The 21,361-nt window shown below is 52.2% G+C and overlaps 1 protein-coding gene across 1 annotated transcript in view; it reads right to left on the bottom strand.

Moving 5' to 3' along the window:
- The window catches only part of AJAP1 (adherens junctions associated protein 1), a 105,727-nt gene extending 87,000 nt beyond the window's left edge, over positions 1-18,727 (bottom strand). The window contains exon 1 of the mRNA XM_036872963.1: positions 18,599-18,727. Coding sequence (XP_036728858.1) covers positions 18,599-18,627 — 29 coding nt within the window. The 5' untranslated portion in view covers positions 18,628-18,727. The remainder of the gene's footprint in view (positions 1-18,598) is intronic.
- Between the last annotated feature and the right edge of the window lie 2,634 nt (positions 18,728-21,361).

Raw genomic sequence — 21,361 nt, 5'->3', positions numbered from 1 at the left:
GAAAGACGGTGCATTCATGCTACGTGATACATCGTAAGCTCCTGGTAACAGTTGCCTGCTGTTGCTATTTTTTATGAAGGCTGTCATCCTTGTATCAATATTATCATCACCATTATGCTTTGGACCTCAGTTTCTTCCACTATAAAATGAGCAAAATCACCCAACTTTATTCATGACTGTGAACAACAAGGGAAATGATGCATGGGATGTGTGATGCAGACTCTAAAATACCAGCAAGTGTTACTATTACCATCACCTCCACCGAGGAGGAATGATGAATAAGGTTCAGGACATTTTCTCAAACGATCTCCGTGCCAGGACATCCCTTAAAAGATGTTTTCCTAAAACTTAAATCCCCCTATTGACATGGTGGGCTGTTGTTTGCTTTTTCCATTCCTCCAAAAGGGAGAGGGCAAAAGAACATTCTGGAAAACGATGTTCCAGTTAATTTGGGATTGTTCCTGATCTCACACTTTTTCTTCACACGTCGCCCAGCAGGTTCTTAGGATTGGAAACCACAGATGGATGAGGTCGGGTGGTGAGACCTTCACTGGGTCGCTTTTCAGGGACCTGGGCACTGGACCAGAGGGGTGGCAGTGTCCCAGGAGCCAAGAGCAGAGTGGACATCGCACTTCTGTGCTAGCAAGATGCAGCTCTCAAGGAAAGGCAACAGGCTCAAGAAGGCGGGTCATCACTGGGGAAACTCCAAGTTCACAGCCCATGGCTGGGTCACAGAGGTCCCACCTAACTGCGGGATCCAGGCTGGCATCTCACTAAAAGGATAAACGTCGGCTCAGGTGTTTTTCAGTAGACCACATGGCTCAGCTCTGAGGTCCAGGAAGAGGGGAAAGCAAAAGCCACTGAGAATAAGATTCATCCCAGGGGCAACTGCTTTAATCCACTCCCCAAATGGCTCATAATCCCTCTTTAGTGTAGAGCTTATAAAAAGTGCTGCTTCTCACCCGAGCCTCTCCCCTAGGGATGTGTTAGGAGTAAAGATGAAACAGCTGCTCCGTGCCCAGGGCTCCAGCACTGGGACCACAGGCAAAGCGGAAACCTGGCTGCTCTGTGATGGGGCAGGGGTTGGGGTCGGCTCTGTCACTGGGCTGCCAGGCGCTGGGCTGTGTTTTTCACGCAGTGACCATCCTCCCAGCCCCACATGGGGTGACAGCCCCATCCTTCACATGAGGAAACCTGGAGGGACCATGGGAACTGCTCAAGATCACACAAGTGGTGCAGCTATTTCCAACCCAGGCAGGTGTGGATGAAACTCGTGTTTGGGAAGTGCTGACACGTAGGCACACACCCCAAAGAATCGAAAACAGGGTCTGAAACAGACACTTGTACGCTCACGTTCATAGCAGCACTATACACAATAGCCAAAGGTGAGACAACCCAAATCACCGCCAATGAACGAATGGAAAACAAAATGTCGTCCATCCATACAATGGAATATTATTCAGCCATAAAAAGGAATGAAGCACTGACTCAGGCTACATTTGGATGAGTGAGAGAAGCCAGACACCAAAGGTCACATACTGTATGATCTCATTTATATGCACTGTCCAGAATAGGCAATGCCATAGAGACTGAAAGCAGATTGGTAGTTGCCAGGGGATGAGGGAGGGGAAATGGGGAGTGACAGCTAATGGGTACCAAGTTTCCCTTTGGAAGATGAAAATAGTTTGGGACTAGCTAGTGGTGACAGTTGCACAATATTGTGTTTGTACTAAACGTTACTGAAATGTACATTTTAAAACAGTTAATTTTGTTATGTGAATTTCACCTCATTTTAAAAAAGAAAAAGGAGTGTTGGCTGAGTCTGGGTCCCTCCTGTGAAATCCAAAGATTCCCTGTGGCCACTGACATAAATTCTACCTGCTTGTGACTCAGTAGGACTCTGGAATTCCTACACAAGAGGGGGTCTTAGCATGATGGGAGGGGCTGAAGGAGATTATGGAGGGGTCTGGTTCGAAGTCCACCCTTCCCATCACCTCTAGGAGCTGCCATGGACATCAGCCCTGGAGGCACCCCATCTCCCAGGTGGGGGCTCCCGGCTTCAGGACACGCACAACACACAGAACAAGAGAAGGATGTGCTGTGCTGTCCCCGGTGTCCCCCTCCCAGGACTGGGGCTAGACAGCTGGCTGCCCGGGAGTCTGGTCAAGTTCCTTTGCTGACTTTGCAAGACCTTAGGAAAACTGCTTAACCTTGCTCTGCCTCAGTTTACCCATCTGTGAAATAAAGCTAATGATGTCTCCTGACCTTGGAGAGCTGTTGAGAGATTTTGTCAATTAAAGTTTTTGAACTGCTTGGTAGCTGATGGATGAAAAGGGCAAAGATTTGTTAATTGGGGATTTTCACGTCCACTGATGCCTTACACCCACTCCCCTACACAACACACACGTACCACACACACCCCACAGACCCAGATACAAACACACACACACACCTACATGTACACACCCCTACGCACATAGAGACACACAAAGACACACAAAACCTAACATACACCCCACAATCATAGACAGACACACACACACACCCCACAACACACAGACCCCCGCACACGCCTATATACATACCCCCCACATACACACACCCCACACAGATACACACCTCCACCCACACACCTACACACAAACCTACACACACCCCAGCTCTCTCCTTAAGCTACTTTACGAAGAGGGCCTTCATCTTTTCTGCTACACAGGTTTGGACCCACATGTGGGCAAAGGAAGCAGCCACCGCAATGACATTATTTGAGGAGGAACCAATCCCCCAGTCCTCCCTTTCCTACTGGAAATTTCCACCTTGACTAGGCACTGTCGGCTGGTCACCTGGCCCTGCCCACTCCCGGCACCTGTGCTCCTCCTAGGGGTGGGGGGGCATCCTCACAAAGTCACTGACCCTTAGGTGCCCCCAGGCCCCTGGCTGTGAAGCACGTGCACCGTAAGTGCTCCTTGATCAACAGCAGCCACCCTGCTCCCTCTGTCTGGATACACCCTCCTCCTCCTCCTCCTCCTCCTTCCAGATGGGGGCCAAGTGCCACCTCCTCCGGGAAGTCTTCCCAGCAGCTCCTGCTTCTTCCTCTCGGCTCCTGCAATTCCACCTGCACCTCTGCTCCCGCTCTGATGAAAAGTCCCTGCAGGGCCAGAGAGGGTCCCTTGTCTTTGTGGCCAGCACAGCACAGCACCAGGGGCAGGCCACCATGCCTGCTGAATGAAGGCTGCAGGAGAAACTCTCCCTCGGCCCTGTCAGGCTTGGAGCCAGCCTGAGCTGCGGTCCTGGGGCAGCACACCCTTGGGGCGCCACGTTGAGGCTGGTGCGACAAAAACACAGCCCTGACCTCCCCGGTGACCCTGGGGACGAGAACCTGGGAAACGGATGCCAGCTTGAGCCTCAGGTTTTCTAAAGCGTCAGGCTTCTGTGAAGAGACTCAAATTAGCCTGAAAATGCTAAGGGAAGGAGGAAGCTGGGGACAGGGTAGTAACGGGCAGTAAATTAGCCCAGGGCCGGGCTTTCATCAAGGGCCTGCCAGCGCCCCCCCATACCCGCCCGGTGTGATACCACAGCACTACGGGCCGGCGCCTAATGGGGCCATTCCATCAACATTTTCTGGGATTTTGAAATGTGGTGTCATAAAAATAAACATGCTTACTCTTGTCTTTGCATAATTGGCTCCCTAAAGAATCCTTGCATTCTGAAAGCCACCGTGTCCCTCGGCAGGAAGCACAGCTTTTTTCAGCATCTGGGTACAGTCCTGCATTTTCTCTGTACAAAAAAGAGGGGGGTGGGAGGAGTGAGGGAAGCAAACTCCTGGGTGGATCCTTCCCCCTCATCACAATGTGCTCCTTGCTAAGCATGAGAACGTGGTCTTCAGCTGGTCTGCAGGCTGAGGCTTTTGTCACAGTCTGGTCCCATGGTTTCTGGAGGTTCCTTGTAAGTACGCAAGACATAACCCTACGTAGTCACTGATCCTTATTTAGAAAAGTCAGTTTTGTAAAACAGTGGCTGTGCACCGATGAAGCCCATCGGCCATCCCCGGGTAATTCCTGGCCTAAGATGGCTTTTGGCATCAGTTTGGGAGATTGGATCCACAGGAGAACATTCACTTTTGATCATGGGTGCAGCCAGGCCGGGCGGGCAGTGACGAGACTCGTCAAAGTGAGGTGTGTTATCCAGGTGCTCGAACGGGACCACAAGGGAGCCCAGCGGAGCTTCACCCAAAGGTTCATTTAAGGAAAGAGAATCAGGTGTGGACTCGCCCTGCTCCATCTCCAAAATCACGGCTATCTCCCAGGACCATCCTTGACCTGTGTGAGGTTACGTTCCCAACCCACCCCCAGTAGGTGGGCGTGGTCCGGAGGTTCTGCAGCCAACACAGCAAACCCAAAAGCTCTGGACCCGCCCTGTCTCTTTCATCTGAAATGATAGCTGTGGTTGGAAGATATTCCATGAGGGTGGATTTCCCTAAAATGGCACCACTGCCCCACTAGAAGAAAGCACAGGATCCCAAATAAGCACAGCTGCCCCCCTTAGGCTGCCTCAGCTACGCCGGCTGAGTGCAGGAGGATGCTTTGTGGTGGGGAAGCGTTTTGCAGGACCACCTGCCAACCCCCTCCCCTCCACCCCCAGGCCACAGGCTGCCTCCGTCCAGCCATGGGAGCCACCCCCAGGCCAGCTAGGAGCCCTTGCTCTAATGAGTCAAAATGTTCCCCTTCACAGTAGCTTTGTACCAAGGCAGAATGGAAAACTTTGTCCTGGTCTTTATCTCGCCAAAATGCAGCACCCTGGGGAGACACAATCGACACTCAGTGAATGTGCATCACATGAAACAGGAACAAATAAACAATGGCTTATGTGTAGTCAGCTCTTCTCTTCAGAGCGAAGGGAAGGAGCAAATCCAAAGCCAGAGGTGGAATCCCTGATACCTGGCTTGTGCATTTCCACTAAATGAATAACACACCAAGGGCTTCTCTGACCCCCACCCCTGCCAAAGCATTTACATCGATGGCTACAAAGTAGATGGGCCGGAGAAAGAAATGCAAACAATGTTCACAGCAGTGTTATTTGTATCAGCCACAAAGTCGCAACAAGCCAAATGCCCATCAAGAGATGAATGGATAAACCAAGTGCGGTATGTCCAAAAAATGGAATGCTACTCAGAAATAAAGAAGCCCACAACGTAGACAAACCTCAAGAACACTATGCTAAGTGAAGAAAACCAGACAAAAAAAGTCTGGTTCTGTTTAGAGGAAATGCTCAGCACAGGCAAATCTATAGAGCCAAAAGTCAGATGAGGGGTTGCTTGAGGCTGGGGGTAGGAATGGGATTAACCGTGAAGAGTACAAGGGATCTTACTGGGGGGAGGGGGGGAAATGGGCATGTTCTAAGATGACTACGATGATGGTTGCACACACAGTAAGTTTACTAGAAGTTTAATTGTATACTTAAAATGGGTGAACGTTATGATACATAAATTATACCTCAATAAACGCACGCACACATGCACGCGGTGGTGGGCAATCCTTTTTATCCAGACTTCTAAGTTATGTTAAACCCAGCTTTCTCAGTGTGGTCATTCATTAATTCCCAGTTTAATTTCACAAGAGCTTTCAAGAGAGGCTTCCTTGGATTTGGTGACATATTTATTTTTAATTATTAAATAGATTGAATAGCTGTATCTGTGGCACAGGTATGTTTTCATCAATGACATTTTATGAATTCTTTGCTGCAAAATCATCTCTCACTTAGACTACAAAACTTTTACCTAAAATTGTGGGTGCCTGAAGGACTTGTAATGTCAGAGTCAGGGCTAGATCCACAAAGCGCTGACCTGACATCCCAGCATCTGGGTCCTTCTCGGCTTTATGTTTGGTTTTGTTTAAATCTTATTTTGTTTCTCTCAGAAGGGCAATGTGTGACTTAATTAGGGGAGTGAGGAGATTTTATATAAAACATGGGAGCCATAGGGGACAGTGGGAAGAGCATGCATGGACCCTGGAATCCATGAAACTTGGATTCAAATCTCAGCTCCCCCACTAGCCAGCTGTGTGACCTTGGGCAAATCACTTAACCTCTCTGAGCTACAGTTTCCTCCTTTGTAAAATGAGAGCAGCAACACCTGCCTTGCAGAGTCGTCATGTGGATCCTGAGGACAGACCAGAGGAAATGGTATAGATTGGCTGGGTCACTTAGTGCAAAGCCGAGTTATGGAAAGGTCTGGAACTACTGTGTTTCAGTGCTTCCTAGCTGAACATAAAAGGACAGAAAAAGAGAAGTAACAGGTCTGGTTCATGGCATCTCAGAGGCTCACAGTCAAACCTGACATAGAGTTTCCCACTGCATAACCCAACTTCATTCCACAAGCATTAATAAAGCGCATATGTACGTACTCACACACACACACACACACACACACACACACTCCAGTTCTTTTATCATAAAGACCAAATGAAGTGAAAACAGCAAAGACACAAACGAACACTGTGCCTTCACAAACTTGAGGCTCTTGTCTTACTGATCTAGAAACAAGAAACCAACTGTTCTTGTGTTTCCTTGGAGCATGGTCTTGATGCCACCCTATGTGCCAGGGCAGGAAAGTGGGGCTGTCCCCAAAAAGGCTGCACTATTTTCAGAGCTGACCTGATTTATGTAAGGATCTGGACAGCTCTTCTTATCCAATAATTATGTACCAGGTCATTCATTACTGTCACTGGTAAAGGATCTCATCACATTAGCAACACCGCACGTTCATATGCTGCTGTATTTTGCATGCTGAAAAGTGTGGCAGCATCACAACAGCAAATTTGGTAATTTTTTTACCCCTTTCCCCATTTCCACATCACCTATGACTGTCATTAAATCCAAATACATGGTGCCTAAAGAGGGAACACACACACACACACACACACACACATCAGATGTTAACCTTTGACAGTGAGGTAGAGAATACTAGTTTAATGAAACTTTTTATTTTGAGTTAATTATAGGTTCACAAGTGCTACAAGACATAACACAGAGAAATCCTGTGCACCCTTACTCAGTTCCCCTAGTGGTAACATCTTATAACACCACAGTACAATGTTATAAGCAAGATACTGACAGGGGTGCAGTCAAGACAGAAAGCTTCCCATCACCACCAGGGTCCCTGAGGTTGTCCTGTTATAGCTATTCTCTTCCCTTCTATATCCCACTCTCTCTCTAACCCCTGACAGCTAGGACCGTGTTCTCCATTTCTATAATGTTGCCATTTCAAGAATGCTACGGAATCATCATATAGCATGTAATCCTTGAGGTTGGCTTTTTTTTCACTCAGCGTAATTCTCTGGAGGTTCATGCAAGCTGTTGCATGCACCAATAGTTTCCTCATTTTTATTGCTGAATACTATTCTGTGGTGTGAAGGTACCATGATGTGTTTAGCCATTCACCTCCCTTAAGGGCACCTGGGTTGTTTCCAATTTGAGACTGTATTTATAAAGAAAGCTGCTATAAACACTCACCTACAAGTTATTGTGTAAACAGAATTCTTCATTTCTCTGGCATAAATGTCCAAGAGTAAAATACTCAACTGTATGGCAGCTGCATGTTTAATTTAATAAGAAACTACCAAAGTGCTTTCTGGAGTGGCTGTAACATTTTACCTTCCCACCAGCAGTGTATGAGGGATCCAGTTTTTCCACATTCTCGCCAGGATTTGGTGTCAATATTTTTAATTTTAACCATTCTGGTAGATGAATAGTAATGTCTCATTATGGTTTCAATTGCATTTGTCTAATGGCCAGTGATGCTGAACATCTTTCCACATGCTTTTTTACCATCTAAATATCCTCTTTGGTGCAACACCCCATCATGGCTTTACTTGTTTCTAATTAGATTGTTCCATTTTTTTACTGTGAGTTTTGAAAGGTCTTCATGCATTTTGGATACTAGTTCTTTGTCAAATATGTGGTTTGCATATATTCTCTCCTCCTCCTTCCCTGAAGCTTGTCTTTTTATCCTCATAAGAGTCTTTCACAGAGCCAATTTTAAAATTTTGATGACGTCGAATTAATCAGTTTTTCCTTTTATGGATTGTGCTTTTGGAGTCAAGTCTAAGAACTATTTGTGTAGCCCCATATCGTTCAGATTTTCTCTTTTTTTTTTCCCTGAAAGTTTTATAATCACATTTTACATTTAATTGTGTGACCCATTATGGGTTAATTTTGTATAAGGTGAGGATTTTTTTTTTTTTTTTTTTTTGGCTATGAATGTCTTTTTGTTCCAGTACCATTTGTTGAAAATGCTATCTTTTGTCCACTAAATTTGCACCTTTGTCAAAAATCAACTGTGCATATTTGTTGGAGTCTATCACTGGATTCTCTATTCTGTTTCATTTATCTGTATATCTACCCCTTCACTGATACTACACAGTCTTGATAATGGTAGCTGTATGTCTTACAATCAGATAGACGGACCCCTCTCATTTTATTATTCATTTTCAAAACTGTTGCAGTTATTCTAGTTCCTTTACGTTTACATAAAAATTTTAGAATTATCTATATGTGCAAATATTTTGCTGGGATTTTGATAAGAATTGTGTTAAACCACTATATCAATCTGAGAAGAAGTGACATTCGTACCATGTTGAGTCTTCCCATCCACGAACATGGTATGTCTCTCCATTTATTTAGACTTTCTTTGATTTCCTCCATCAGCATTGTGTGGTTCTCAGCATACAAGTTGTCAGCATAAGTTTCGTTAGATTTACACTGAGATATTTCATTTTTTGAGCAACTGTAAATGGTATTGCATTTTTTCATTTCGGTGTCCATGTGTTAACTGCTAATAGATAGAAATACAATCCATTTTTGTACATTTATCTTGTATCCTGCAACCTTGTTGAATTCACTTATTAATTTTAGGAGGTTTTTTAACAGATTACGTGAGATGTTCTATGTAGACAATGATATCCTCTGCAAATAGGAAAAGTTTCATTTCTTCCTTTCTGTATGTCTTTTATTTCCTTTTCTTCCTGTATCACACTGGCTACAATTTCCAACATTATGTTGAATAATAGTGGTGAGAGTGGACATCCTTGTCTTGTTCCTGGTCTCAGGGGAAAAGTGTCCAGTTTCTCAACATTAAGTGTGAAGTCAGTGGTAGTTTTTTATAGACGTTTTTTATCAAGTTGAGGAAGTGCTCCTCTTGCTTTTTTCTAGGAGTTCTTATCATAGATAGGTGTAGAATTTATCAAACACATATGATCATATGATTTTTCTTTTTTAGCCTTTTCTTATGATAGGTTGCACTGATTGATTTCCAAATATTGAACCATCTTTGCATCCACGGAATGAACCCCACTTTGCCATGGTATACACTTCTTTTTATATATTGCTGAATTTGCATATTTGTTAATATTTTGTTAAGGATTTTCTTGGTCTATTTTCACAAACCATATTGGTCTATAGAATTGAGAATGTTAGTTCTTGGGGTTTTTTGTTTGTTTGTTCTTTAATAGCACTTTCCTGCTGCCAGAACTTCTCCACTGAGACCTTCCCTTCCTCCAACCTAAGCATTCTTTTTTAAGGACCAGGGATTCCATGAAATAGCATGAAAATTCCATGCAGGGCCCTGGTATACTGTGGTCCATCAATCACTACTGAACTCCTGAGATCCCACTCCTGGAGACACTGGTGATTAGTCCTTCTTCACCCTTCTTTTGCTAGAATCTTCACAACAGCTGACAAAGCATTATGTCCACTTGAAGAAGCTGCACCATTGGATTTGGTCAAAAGAAGGCATTTGATCTGCAATTCAGTTGCCCCAAAGTTCCCTAAGATTGAATTTAGGGATCTTACAATGAACCTGTGCCCTGCTTAACTATATCTGTGCATTCAAAAAGATTTAGATGAGATCAAAATGGGAGCTTTCTCAGAGCTCAAAGAGTTTACCATTTAATTTAGACAGAGCTCCCAAATTGTGGAATTGTCCCACAATACAAATTCTTTATTTGTACTGTGAAGGAAAGGATGACCACTCAGGGCACCTCAGCAAAGTACACTCTCTTCACAAATCATGCCCCACTGCCAGGAAGCCGTGCCCAGTGCTGAGGCCTTGCACTTAGTAGGTGCCCCATCAGTGTTTTCTGAAGGCACAGAGTGGGCTGGTCAATGCAAGGGCGCTCCCTCCAAATCCCTTCAAGAGCCCCGTCACACCCGTGCAGCATCGGTAGGCAGCCCACCAGCCCCAGTGGAATAAGCTTCCTCTCTGCACATTTGTCAGAAGCCAGGTCCTAATGTGGTGTGTTCCAGGCTTCCTCATCCAGACCCTCAGTCTGGTGAACATAGCAAGTTCCCTCCTACAGGAGTTTTGTTTAAAACCTGATCTCTTCACCTGGAGTTGGAGGTCCTGATAATAAGTGCTTTGATGCCCACTGGCCCCTAAACTCCCCAAAGACACACCCACTCCACCCACACCACACACACATGCACACATACACACACACACACTTACTTCTACAAAGTTCCTAAAGGTCTTCATTGAAACCAGGCCTTGGTGATTCACCATCTCTCCTCCTCCCATGGGCCCGAGGTGTCACGGACTCTCAGCATTGGTAACAGATGCTGGGGGGGCAGGAGAGAGGATGGAGGCCCCTCCCTCAGGTCAGGTCCAGTGAATGTGCGCTGCTGGAGCTAGGAGGGGCCACCAAGATGTCTGTCACCCCAGGGTGTGTTCATTCCAGTTGCTGGCTCTGGGGCACATTTCGGGAACATCCCTCCAGGAGGTCAGCTCTCCTTTCTGACAGGTGACATGGCTTCTGAGTTCAGCAAGCTCTTTCACTGGTCTTTCCTCTCCATCAACTGACCCCGGCCTGTGACACCTCTGTTACAAACGCCCTCTTCAGTTCTCCAAAAGCGTTTCATTACAGTATGCGACCCCGGCCGGTATGAAGGACCTGCTTGCACAGCCCAGCTCCCTCTCCAGACCGAGGGCCCCTGATGGCAGCAGCCACTGCCCCTGCCCCAGCTCATTGTTCTGCCTCTGGCCCTGGCACTGACCTGGCACAGAGCTGTCATCAGCAAACACCCACTGTTGAATTAGGAGGGCTGCTAGCCAGACTGGCTCTCCTCGGAGCTCTTACTAAAGGAGCAATGGTGCCAATATCACACACTGGCTGGGGAGGTGGTAGTCTCTAAACATTTACTTTTCTCACTTCTGAATTTCCATAGGAAAACGTCCAATATGACAGCTTCTTACCCACGGGCCCATTGAGCCCACTAAAAGTTACTAGTTTAGCAGGAGATGTGCTGTGAAAATAAACCACACTCCTGATTTCCAAGACTTAGAGCAGCGTAAGAACACAAAATGAATCCTCATTAGTACCATTTTAGATTGACTACACCTTGAAATGATATTTTGCATATATTGGAAAAATTAAATATGTCATTCAAGTTGATTTCACCTGTTGTTTTTTTTTTTCTTTTAATGTGGCTACTGGAAATTTTCAAAATACCAATGTGGCCCATATAGTATTTCTACCGAACAGTGCTAATCTCTACTCCGATAAGAGTATTTTTACCCCTGCACTTATTTCCCCCTCCGTTATTGGAATGAGGGGCCTTTAGGGGCAGAAACCCACTCATTTCCTGGTCTGCACGGCACCTGCTCAGGGTCAGGCAGCCCTGGGTGCTCAGGAACTGAGGAATAAAGTAAATGAGTGATATGAGTGAATGCAGAGATCAGGGCATTTCTCTACGTTTTACAGACATTTACAACAGACATGTTTTCTGGACTATAGTCATCATGCTATACATGACATCCAGTACATGACATCCAGTAAATAAATCAGTCCTTCCCAGGACTGATTTATTTTATTACTGGAATTTGTACCTTTGACCCCTTCACCCATTTCACACACCCCCACCCCCACCCCCACCCCTACCCCTGGCAACCACCAATCTGTTTGCTGCATGGCATATTTGAAAGTTGTTGAGTAGAACTCAAAAGTTCTTTTTTGTTTGTTTTTTTATTTTTTAATTATTTTTTTAAATTGAAGTATAGTTGATTTACAATGTCTTGCTAGTTTCAGGTGTACGGCAAAGTGATTCAGATATAGATATATAGATAGATAGATAGATATTCATTCCTTTTCAGATCTTTTTCCCTTATAAGTTATTACAAAATGCTGAGTATACTTCCCCGTGCTATATACTAGGTCCTTGTTGATTATCTATTTTTTTTTTTGATATTACTTATTCCTCACCCTGTGTTCATTTAGCCTCTTTTTTCAAAATTTATTTATTTATTTATTTATTTTTGCCTGTGTTGGGTCTTCGTTTCTGTGCGAGGGCTTTCTCTAGTTGCGGCAAGCGGGGGCCACTCTTCATCGCGGTGCGCGGGCCTCTCACTATCGCGGCCTCTCTTGTTGCGGAGCACAGGCTCCAGACGCGCAGGCTCGGTAATTGTGGCTCACGGGCCCAGTTGCCCCGCAGCATGTGGGATCTTCCCAGACCAGGGCTCGAACCCATGTCCCCTGCATTGGCAGGCAGATTCTCAACCACTGCGCCACCAGGGAAGTCCCTGATTATCTATTTTATATATAGTAGTGTGTATCTGTTAATGCCAACCTCCTAATTTATCCCTCTCTTCCCCAAAAACGTTCTTATCTTAAGGAAAAAAATCTGTAACTATGTGTACTGATGGATGTTAGCTAGATTTACTGTACTGCTCATTTCATATGTATGCAAGTATGGAATCATTAAGTTGTTCACCTGAAACTAATATAATGTTTATGAAAGTCATACCTCAATTTTTTAAGAAAGCATGCATATTTTATCCAAATACAGTGCAAATTCCATAGCTCACATTTAAGACAGGAGCAGACATGTCAAGGTGTGTATGTGTCACTAACGTTCCTCAACATCCTCCACCTGCCCACCTGGACTCACACTGACCAGAACCTTCTCTTTCAGGTGAACTAGCCCTGCCCCTAGTTAGTCCCTAGTAGGTACGTAAACTGTCCCAGTTCCCCAAGAAAGCCGACGGGGAGTGGAGACCTCAGCCCACTATAAGGACAATAAGTTTGCCTTTTGCCCCTGATCTGCACCCCCGTGTCTCCCGGTCCTCTCTTGGTGATACCTTAGTTCCTCCATCCCGCTACCGTACCTGTGCCACCTGCCTTCATGTTCTCTTCCCTTCTACACCCACCTTTCCTCTCAGAAAGTTACAAAGTAGATGCCCTCGCTCCTACTGAACTGGTAATAACTGAAAGCACTCAGTGGGATAGTTTTTCGTGAACATGTCTACATTCCACTTGTGACTAAATCTCAAGCCAAATGAATGAATCTCTAATGGTGGAATTGTGAGCACTAGTAAGTGAGGTTAAAGAAGTACTATATTTATTGGGGGCAGGACAGAGTCTCAACCTAAGGCCAGCCCTGGCTGGGCATTCCTTTCCTGAGTCTCAGTTTGGAGTCAGGGATGAGTAACTACAAGGGCAAGACTTGTAAAGCAAGGGCACTGTGCCAGGCAGCAAATTGACTCATTCACAGCTCCTGAGCATCGACTAAGTGGCAGCACTCTTCTCAAGAGGTGATGAAGGATGAGACAGTCCCTGCCCTCACGAGCCCACAGTCCACAGATCGTCCCTACTGCCAACGAGGGAGCCTGAGCACAGGTGCACCACTGCCAGCTGAAGACCCTGAGGTCACACACAGGCCTAAACACCAACTCCTTGGGGAGGACAGGCAGGGAGGGCTCACTGGCCACACGGTCCAGGCTGCTGTCCATTCAGGGCTGGAAACGGTGGGAGAGCAGACGCAGCAAGGTCTACACACCAGCCCTCCTTGGCCGGCCACCCGAGAGAAAGTGCACCAAATGGCAGAAGCCCCAGTGAGTGGACAGAACCAGCACGCGAACGGTGGACGGGGAAGGCTGGAGCACAGATGGACCCCGCACGGCTGCCACCCACCTTTCTTGGGTGGGAGGGGAGAAAGAAAGAAAGTGACAGCCTCTTGCAAAGTGCACGCATGGGATGGAAATGCAAATACAAGCCCCAGCCCCTCCTCCCCCAGCCCCCTTGGTGCTGCAGCAGGACCCTGTTCTTTGCCAATACACGACACCCTGGTGGTACCCAGGTCAGTGGGCTGGGGCCGACCGGGCGGGATGGATGCCACCGTTCCCGCCGCCCTCTACTCCGGCCTCTCTTTGGGTCACGTTGGAGATATCTGTCAACTATGAAGATCCCCACAGATGGATGGTGGGTTTCTGACCTCTCACCATCCACAAGGCCCTTTCCAAAGAGAGAAGCAACACTCACCACCTAGCCACTGCCTTGCACCTGCTGGGGCATCCAATTAACTCGGCTGCTGCAGAGGCTGCTGGGAGACAATTTGGTGGCCAGCCCCTGCTCCCTCCCCTGCCCACCAGCAGCAGTAGGGGTGAGTCCTGCACGTTCTTCTGTAACCAGGACCCAAGGGCCCCCAGAGCTCTGACATGGGTGGACTGCAGCCTCTGACTTTCTATGAACTGAGAGTTAATCCAAGGTATGTAACCACCACTCCCCACTGGGCGGCCTTCTGACTCACTGGCTCCTTAGAATTCCAGGGGGTCTCGGAGAGAGAGAGAGTCAGGGGGCAGCGGGGTCTGTCTACTCCAGCGGCAGCGAGCCCTCCTCCTGCCTTCCCCTCCTGTCTGATTGGCATCGGCAGGAGAAACCCTCTCGAGCCAGACTTCAAACATGAAAATCTAGATCAAGGATATATTTGGCTTTCCAAGCTAATCTCTACATCAATTTGGTCTCTACTGAGTTGTAGCCCTTTGAAGAAAACTTGGCAACTACGTTTGGAAAGCAGATGACTCTTACATAACCCCAGGCAGGAGCCCAGGGGCTCTGGGAGGCTCAGCAGTGGTCGGCCGGGTCGGGGTTTCGTGTTCACCCACTTCATCGTGACCCAGGGTGCAGCTCTGACCCACCATGCTCTGGGCACCCTGTGGTTTTCCTACAAAACAGCCGGGGAAATGAAGGACTGAGGAAGCACCACCAGCCCACACCTGCCAAACACCTTGATGGTGCCTGGGTCAGTGGGCTGGAGACCATAAGGGCGGGATGGGATTCCACCGTTCCCGCTGCCATCTGAGGGACCCCATCTAGGAGGATGCAGGATGTGGTGGGAAAGCAAACTGCTCCCTCTCCAGGGACCAGGAGACAGGCATCTCAGGGAGGTGTGGAGCTGTCTCTGCTTGCAAGCTACCTTGCCCTGCTCCTCACTTCTGCGCCCTCTTTGATGCACAGAAGAAAAGGAAGCAGATGATTAAAAGAAATCAACCGAAGGGACAGGCTGGAAGGAGCGCACCGCCCCCTCCTCTGCTTGGACAGTGGATCCCCTGGGTGGGGGTGGGCGTGAGGGGAGGGGGATGTACCCGCGTGGCAGGAAAGATGTGAGCTGCCTCCGAAAATGGTGATTAATTCCAGCAATATTGTCCCGGATGAGTATCACGGCCACTGACACTCAAGGGATTCCAGTGGCAATCAATTTGGTACCAGCAGCTGGAAGTGGGCACGAGCCGGGACTGACCAGGAGGGCAACGTCTGTGGACAGAGCCTCTGACTCCATCCTCCAAAGCCTGGATGCACAGCCCCAGCTGCTGGAGGACTTTACAGGTGGGGATGGGGACAGCCAATCCACTGGGACTGTTCACTGAGGCCTGAACGTGGTACCCCGTGGCCGGCAGAGGCCTGGGGAGCTGTGAAGCGCCCAGTGAAGGAAGAGAGTCACATTACGTTGTTATAGACCCACCCCCCAGGCACACCCAGGGCCTTCAGAACAGAAGGGGCGACAGAACCTTAGGCTGGAAGAAGAGGCAGAGGGACAGCAAGGGACACAGCCTGGGAGGAGCATGGCACCAGCTAGCCTTTGCCCCCCTGAGGACACCTCAAGGCAAGTAGTGTCTTGCAGGCTCCAAGCCCCAAAGCTGCGACGTGGAGGGCCATGGCCTCAGAGCCCACTCACAAGCAGACAGCCAAACTCCAAAATCTGCACTGCTTGCTGCGTAAGCATCCCCTCCAAGCTGCTCCTAGAACGAGCTCCGATGCAGCTGGCCAGGCTCCGGATCCACCTTCAAGAGGTACCTTTATCTGAGCTGATAGACGGTATTTTTGGAGCTTTGCTACAACGACCACCAAAAAGGCATAAAAACAGCTCCAAAAGACTCAATCTGTTCCTCCTCCTTGGAAGAAAAGGCTCCACGCACAGCTCATTTCCAACACAGGAGCAAAAATCCAAGCCCAGACTTTGCCTCGGAAGTCAGAGCTGAGAGCCCTCACTCAGGTCCTGCCCAGAACTGCCTTCTGTCACCTGGGCCCCAGGTTCCGTGTTTGCCTGACCTAACCAGGCCTGAAGCCGGGCAGCAGGACGCCCAGCGTTCACCTGGGGAGCCATGGAGGGGCTTGGGAGCAAAGGTGACGGGCTGTGTTCGGGAAAAAGCACATTACCAGGTCTCAGGCAAGCCATCCCTGGTTTTCAGTGACTGTTACCCTGTGCCTGATGGGATGCGAAAGCACAGACCCTCCAAGCACGGCCCCTTCTCCTGGCCAGGGGATGGCTCTCAGACACGACAGAGCTCTCTCCTGTCAGCCTCCCAGAGAGGTGACAGCCCGTCCTCAGAGGCACATTTACAGAAAATCTATTGTGCTAACACTGAAGGGAAAAAACCAAAAGGTCAAACTTCAAAATCACCAACAGAACTATTTCCTAAAGCAAAATCCCAAGTAGATCTCATTCGGGGATGCTTTAGAGGAACTGTTTTAGTGAATTTTGAACCCGCAGAGAGGTTTTTTTTCTGTGATATTTACTCTCCTCTCTCTTTATCAGAATGTACTAATCTTTCAATCTAGCAAGTTAGTAATAAAAAAAGATGTCGGTTCAAATAACTTGCCGGCAGTCAATCAGGAAGGTAGTGCCAGACAGCAGCTCAGGAGGCATCTGGGAGCTGAAGGTGCACCCCCCCCTCCTCCACAGAGCAGGGACCCCTTTGATCTTTCCAAAGGCCCTGGGGTCTGGCTGAGACCCGGGAGGCAGATGGCAAGGCACCTGGAAGGGGTCACCGGGGCAGAGCTGCCCCCGCTCCATTTAGTCTGCGTCCCAGAACGGCTGAGCCTAAACCTTATCTAGTCTGAGCACAGGACATCGATTCAGGCAGAGCCAGTATCCAACGCAATCCGCTTCAGGATTAACCTTTTAAAGCCCAGCCCACTGAACACGACCCGGCCACCAAGACAAGGAATGCCCCTTTCCAGAAAAACGCCAATGATAACATTTGACAGTTTTCACTAGATGTTTTAAACAGTCTTTACCCCCAGGAGTGGGGAATTGTCTCATAAAACAAGGGTAGCTAGGAAACGCTTGGCGGGCTCCGTCCTCTTCCAGTTTCTCAAAATCAGGACGCGCATTTGATTCTCCCTTCAGCTCGCTCCCCCCGAGCTTTTATCGGGTGTTGATGGGGGCGGCTCAGGCACCGGCTCCGGCAAAGACCGGCCCCTTTCTCCCCAACGCAGGAGCGCAGTGCATCCCAGTGGACAAACTCGAGAACGGCACGCTTGCTTTCCCTGCCTCCGCCTGTGTCCTCCTAGGTCTCGGATGCAATCCGGGACCCAAACGCACCAGCTCCGCGGAGCCCCCCGGCAGGAGGGCGACGTCTTGGAGGCACTCTGCCCCGCCAAGGGGACAACTGCCCTGCCGGGTCCCAGACCTCTCGAGGCAGGGGCTGAAACCCGAGCACCACTGGCAGGCAGATAAAGTTTGCCGAAAAGGGTCTTCCTGGGTACCCCCACCAGGGGCTCCGAGCTCCAACCCCCTCTTCCAGCCGGCCCTGAAGTCCGGGACACAGACAAGCCCCCGGGGGCGCTCCCGGGGTGTTTGCCTGCGGGGGGGAGGGGGTGCCCGCAGGGAGTGCCCGCCCGCCCTCCCCCAGAGCCCCAGCGCCTCCCGCCCCAGCTGCCCGCCAGCTGTGCGCGCCCGTCGGGCCCGGAGGTCACCGGCAAACAGCTGGATCGGCAGCTGGGAGTCCGGCAGGCCCCTGCTCAGTCAGCCACGGGGCCCCGAGGAAGGGGAAAGGCGGGCGGCGTGGCTATCAGGCTTTGGTTTGCTCCAACTCCGCCTGGCAAGCTCTCGCCGGGAGACCGGAACCCTGGCTTTCCCAGGCAGCCCCGGCCCCCGCCCTGGGCCCATGGCCCGCCGCGCCCAGCGGCCCGCGCCTCGCCTGGGCCCTGGGGAGGAGGCGCGCCGGGGCGGCCGGCCAGGACACTGCGCTGCTGGCGCCGGGAGCCGCGGGTGCGCCCGGCCGGCCCCAGAACCCGGGAAACTGGAGCGGGGCGCCCCTGCCCCGACCCGGACGCGCGGAGCCCAGGAGAGCCGCCGCTCCCGGCGGGGCCACGGGGCTCAGAGCTCCGGACCGGAGTCCCGACCCGGCTCCAGGGGCACCGGCTGGCCGTCCGCGGGGAGCGGAGAGGGGGTCCCTTTATTCGCAACACCGAGCAAAGCGCCGCTTCAGCCCGGCTCGGTACCCACGCACCCGCGCGCCCACACGCTCCCCGGCGCCGGCCGGGTTGCTCACCTGAGTCCTAAAAGCTGTTGAATCCACATGATCACGTTTCGGGGAGCAGAGCCTCAGATCTCGCTCGCCCCGGCCATCTGCGCGGCGCCCGCGCCCGCTCGCTTCCGTCCCGCGGCGCCGGTCTCCGGCTCTCGGTCCGCCGCCGCCCGCTGCCCGCCGCCCGCCGCCCGCCGGCCGCGGGGCGCAGAGCGAGTCAGAGCGCGGCCGCGCGGGGCTCCATGCCGGCCGGCGCGCCGCCGCCGTTGGGGCGCATGGTTCAGGCGGGGCGGCCCGCGGGGGCGCACATCCTCCGGCCCGGGCGCGGAGCTCGCGGCCCCCTCCGGGGGCGACGCGGCGAAGGCGGCTGCGAGGCGGGGGCGCCCGCTGCCGGCCCGGAAGGGGCGCGCTCCAGCGCCGCGGCCGCGCGGCGAGGGTCGGGGGAGCGGCGGCTTCGCCCTCCGGGGCGGCGAAAAGGGAGGCGGGCGGCGCCGCCGCGCACGGTGCGTGTCTCGCGGCGCGGCTCTCGCACCGGCCCGAGCCCCGCGCCGAGGGGGCGGCGAGGTCCGGGGGTGCGGACAGCGGCGACGCTGGCGGCCGCAGGTTCCCTCCGCGCGCCACCGGGCCGGGGGGCTCTGCTGGGGACTCCGCTGCCGCTCGGCGCCGCTCAAGTTGGCCGGGGGCTCCGTCTGAGCGCTCGCTCCGCAGACGGCCGCGGCGCGGGAGGCCAGCAGGAGGCGGGCGCGGGAGGCGCGCGGGGCAAGGGCGCCGTGGAGCGCGGGGCGTGGGGACGCGCGGCGGCGGCGCCGCGCCGAGGAGGCGCGCGGGGATCCCGGGGCCCCGCCGCCCGCGCCCACCGCGCCCGCCGCAGAGCCGCCCGCGCCGTTTGGCCGCCTCCCTCCGCGCGTCTGCCTCCCCGCGCGCTCGCCCCCGCCTCCCCGAGCGGGTCCCAACTCCGCCCGCCCGGCCCGGCTCACGTCACCCTCTTCCCCGCCCCTCAAACTGGAGCCCGAGTCCCCTGACCGGCCCCGGCTGCCTTTCGCCGCCCCGCCTTGCGGTGGCCCGCCTCGCCGCACGGGGCTGTGCCCGGCCCTGGTGACGCCGCAGGCGGGGCCTCGGCCGCCCCTTCCCCAGCCCCGGCCTCGTCCCGGTCCCCACCTTGGGAAAGGCTCGAGAGAGGTCGCTGGCTCGGATTGGACCGCTGGGCGCCGCCGGGTGGTGTTGCCACGGTAACCGGAGGGCATGCGAAGCGGTTCGAGGTTCTGACCCGGTTACCAGTGCGCCCAGTGCACCGGGAGAGCTGGTTTTGGGCAGGGGGCGTTCCCGAGGAAGCACTCGGGGGGCGCTTGGGGCGGGGGCTAGGAGAAAAGTTTCCTACTGGCGGAGCTGCGCGGAAAAGGCCGCGGGAGTCTGAAGGAGGCGGGGAGGGTCCGCTGCTCGGGATTCCTCTCTCCCCGCGGCCTGGGCGCGTGCCTCGGGCCCTGGCGTAAGAAGTCTCTGTGTCCCTGGTCAGAGCTTCAGCACCTTCTGCCCCCCGCCCAGCCCGGTCGGTCCTGCATCCCGACGCTGCAACAGGCCCCGGGCTGGGCGTCCGGCAGCCGCGGCTCGCCCGACTGCAGCTGCTGCTCGTCCAGGCCCTGGAGGAGGACTCCCTGCGAGTTCCAGGACGCCGCGCCCCAGACTCTTGGCCCCAGGAGTTCCCCTGGGCCTACCTGGTTAGGCTGTACTTGCAAGGCCTTGACTACAGGAGAAAGGGCCCTTGGCGGGGTCCCTTACACTGAGAGAAGTGACTACAGTGAAACTCCTCATTGAAGGCCAGACCTGCTGACTCCGTGGGAAGCCGCGGACAAAGCCCTTTCAACTCTCAGCGCCCCCGAGGGAGGTGCAAAATCAGAGGCCTTAGAAATCAGCTCTTGTGCTGCAAGTGTGGATGTGGGGGTCCGGGGAGGGGAAGCGAGAGGTGTTCTATGCAGGTGCCTCCCCCAGTGAAGCTCTATAACCGCCCAGCCCACGTGAGAGACCCCCAGTAGCAGGAGAGGACTCCCTGGGGAGGGCGTTGTGGGGGGGGTGGGAGCCGGTTGTGGGGCGGAGCCAGGCCCAGCGACCCTGGACTCACAGGCAGGCCCTTCATCCCTGAGCCTCTAGGTCCTTGAGAGCCGTAGGGGTCTCCTCCACCCAGGCAGGAGGACAGAGGGGGACGACCTGCTTCCCCGAAGGAGAGGGGCAGGGAACAGGGAGGTGTGGTGGCCAAGTCTTGACCCGGGCAGCCCAGGGGCCGCTGTTCCCTCACTGTGGGGCCCTGGGCACATTATCAACCTCTCCAGTCCTCAGTTTTCACGTCTGTGAAATGGGTTCCATAGTCCCTTCCACACAGAGGTTTTTGTGGGTGTTAAATGAGATTGCCTCACACACAGTTTCACTATTATTGTCCGAAAAAGCAGCAGGCTGAGTCAGCACTTTGCCTACCTGGCCACTCCTGGCTGGTCTTCCCCTGGAGCCCTCTCCCTCCCTGAGGGCTTTCGGGGGCAGATCCCAGAGGGACGTCCTGGAACAAAGGGCTGAGCCCCTGCAGCTGGGAGAGAAGCGGTGGCCTCACTGCTGCCACCTAGCGGGACGAGGGTGGTTGCCGCACCAGGGAGGCCCTTCCAGGAGCCAGAATAACCCTGGAGGATGCTGAGGGGCCGGGTGGGCCTGGTGGGACCCCGACCCCCTCTACTCCAGGCACCCCTTCGGCAGCCTTGTGCAAACCCACGGACCTTGTCTCAGAACGTTTTTTAGTGCAGAGAC

This window comes from Balaenoptera musculus, chromosome 1 (assembly GCF_009873245.2).
Source record: "Balaenoptera musculus isolate JJ_BM4_2016_0621 chromosome 1, mBalMus1.pri.v3, whole genome shotgun sequence".
NCBI lineage: Eukaryota > Metazoa > Chordata > Mammalia > Artiodactyla > Balaenopteridae > Balaenoptera > Balaenoptera musculus.
This window is presented reverse-complemented; position numbering and strand designations above follow the sequence as displayed.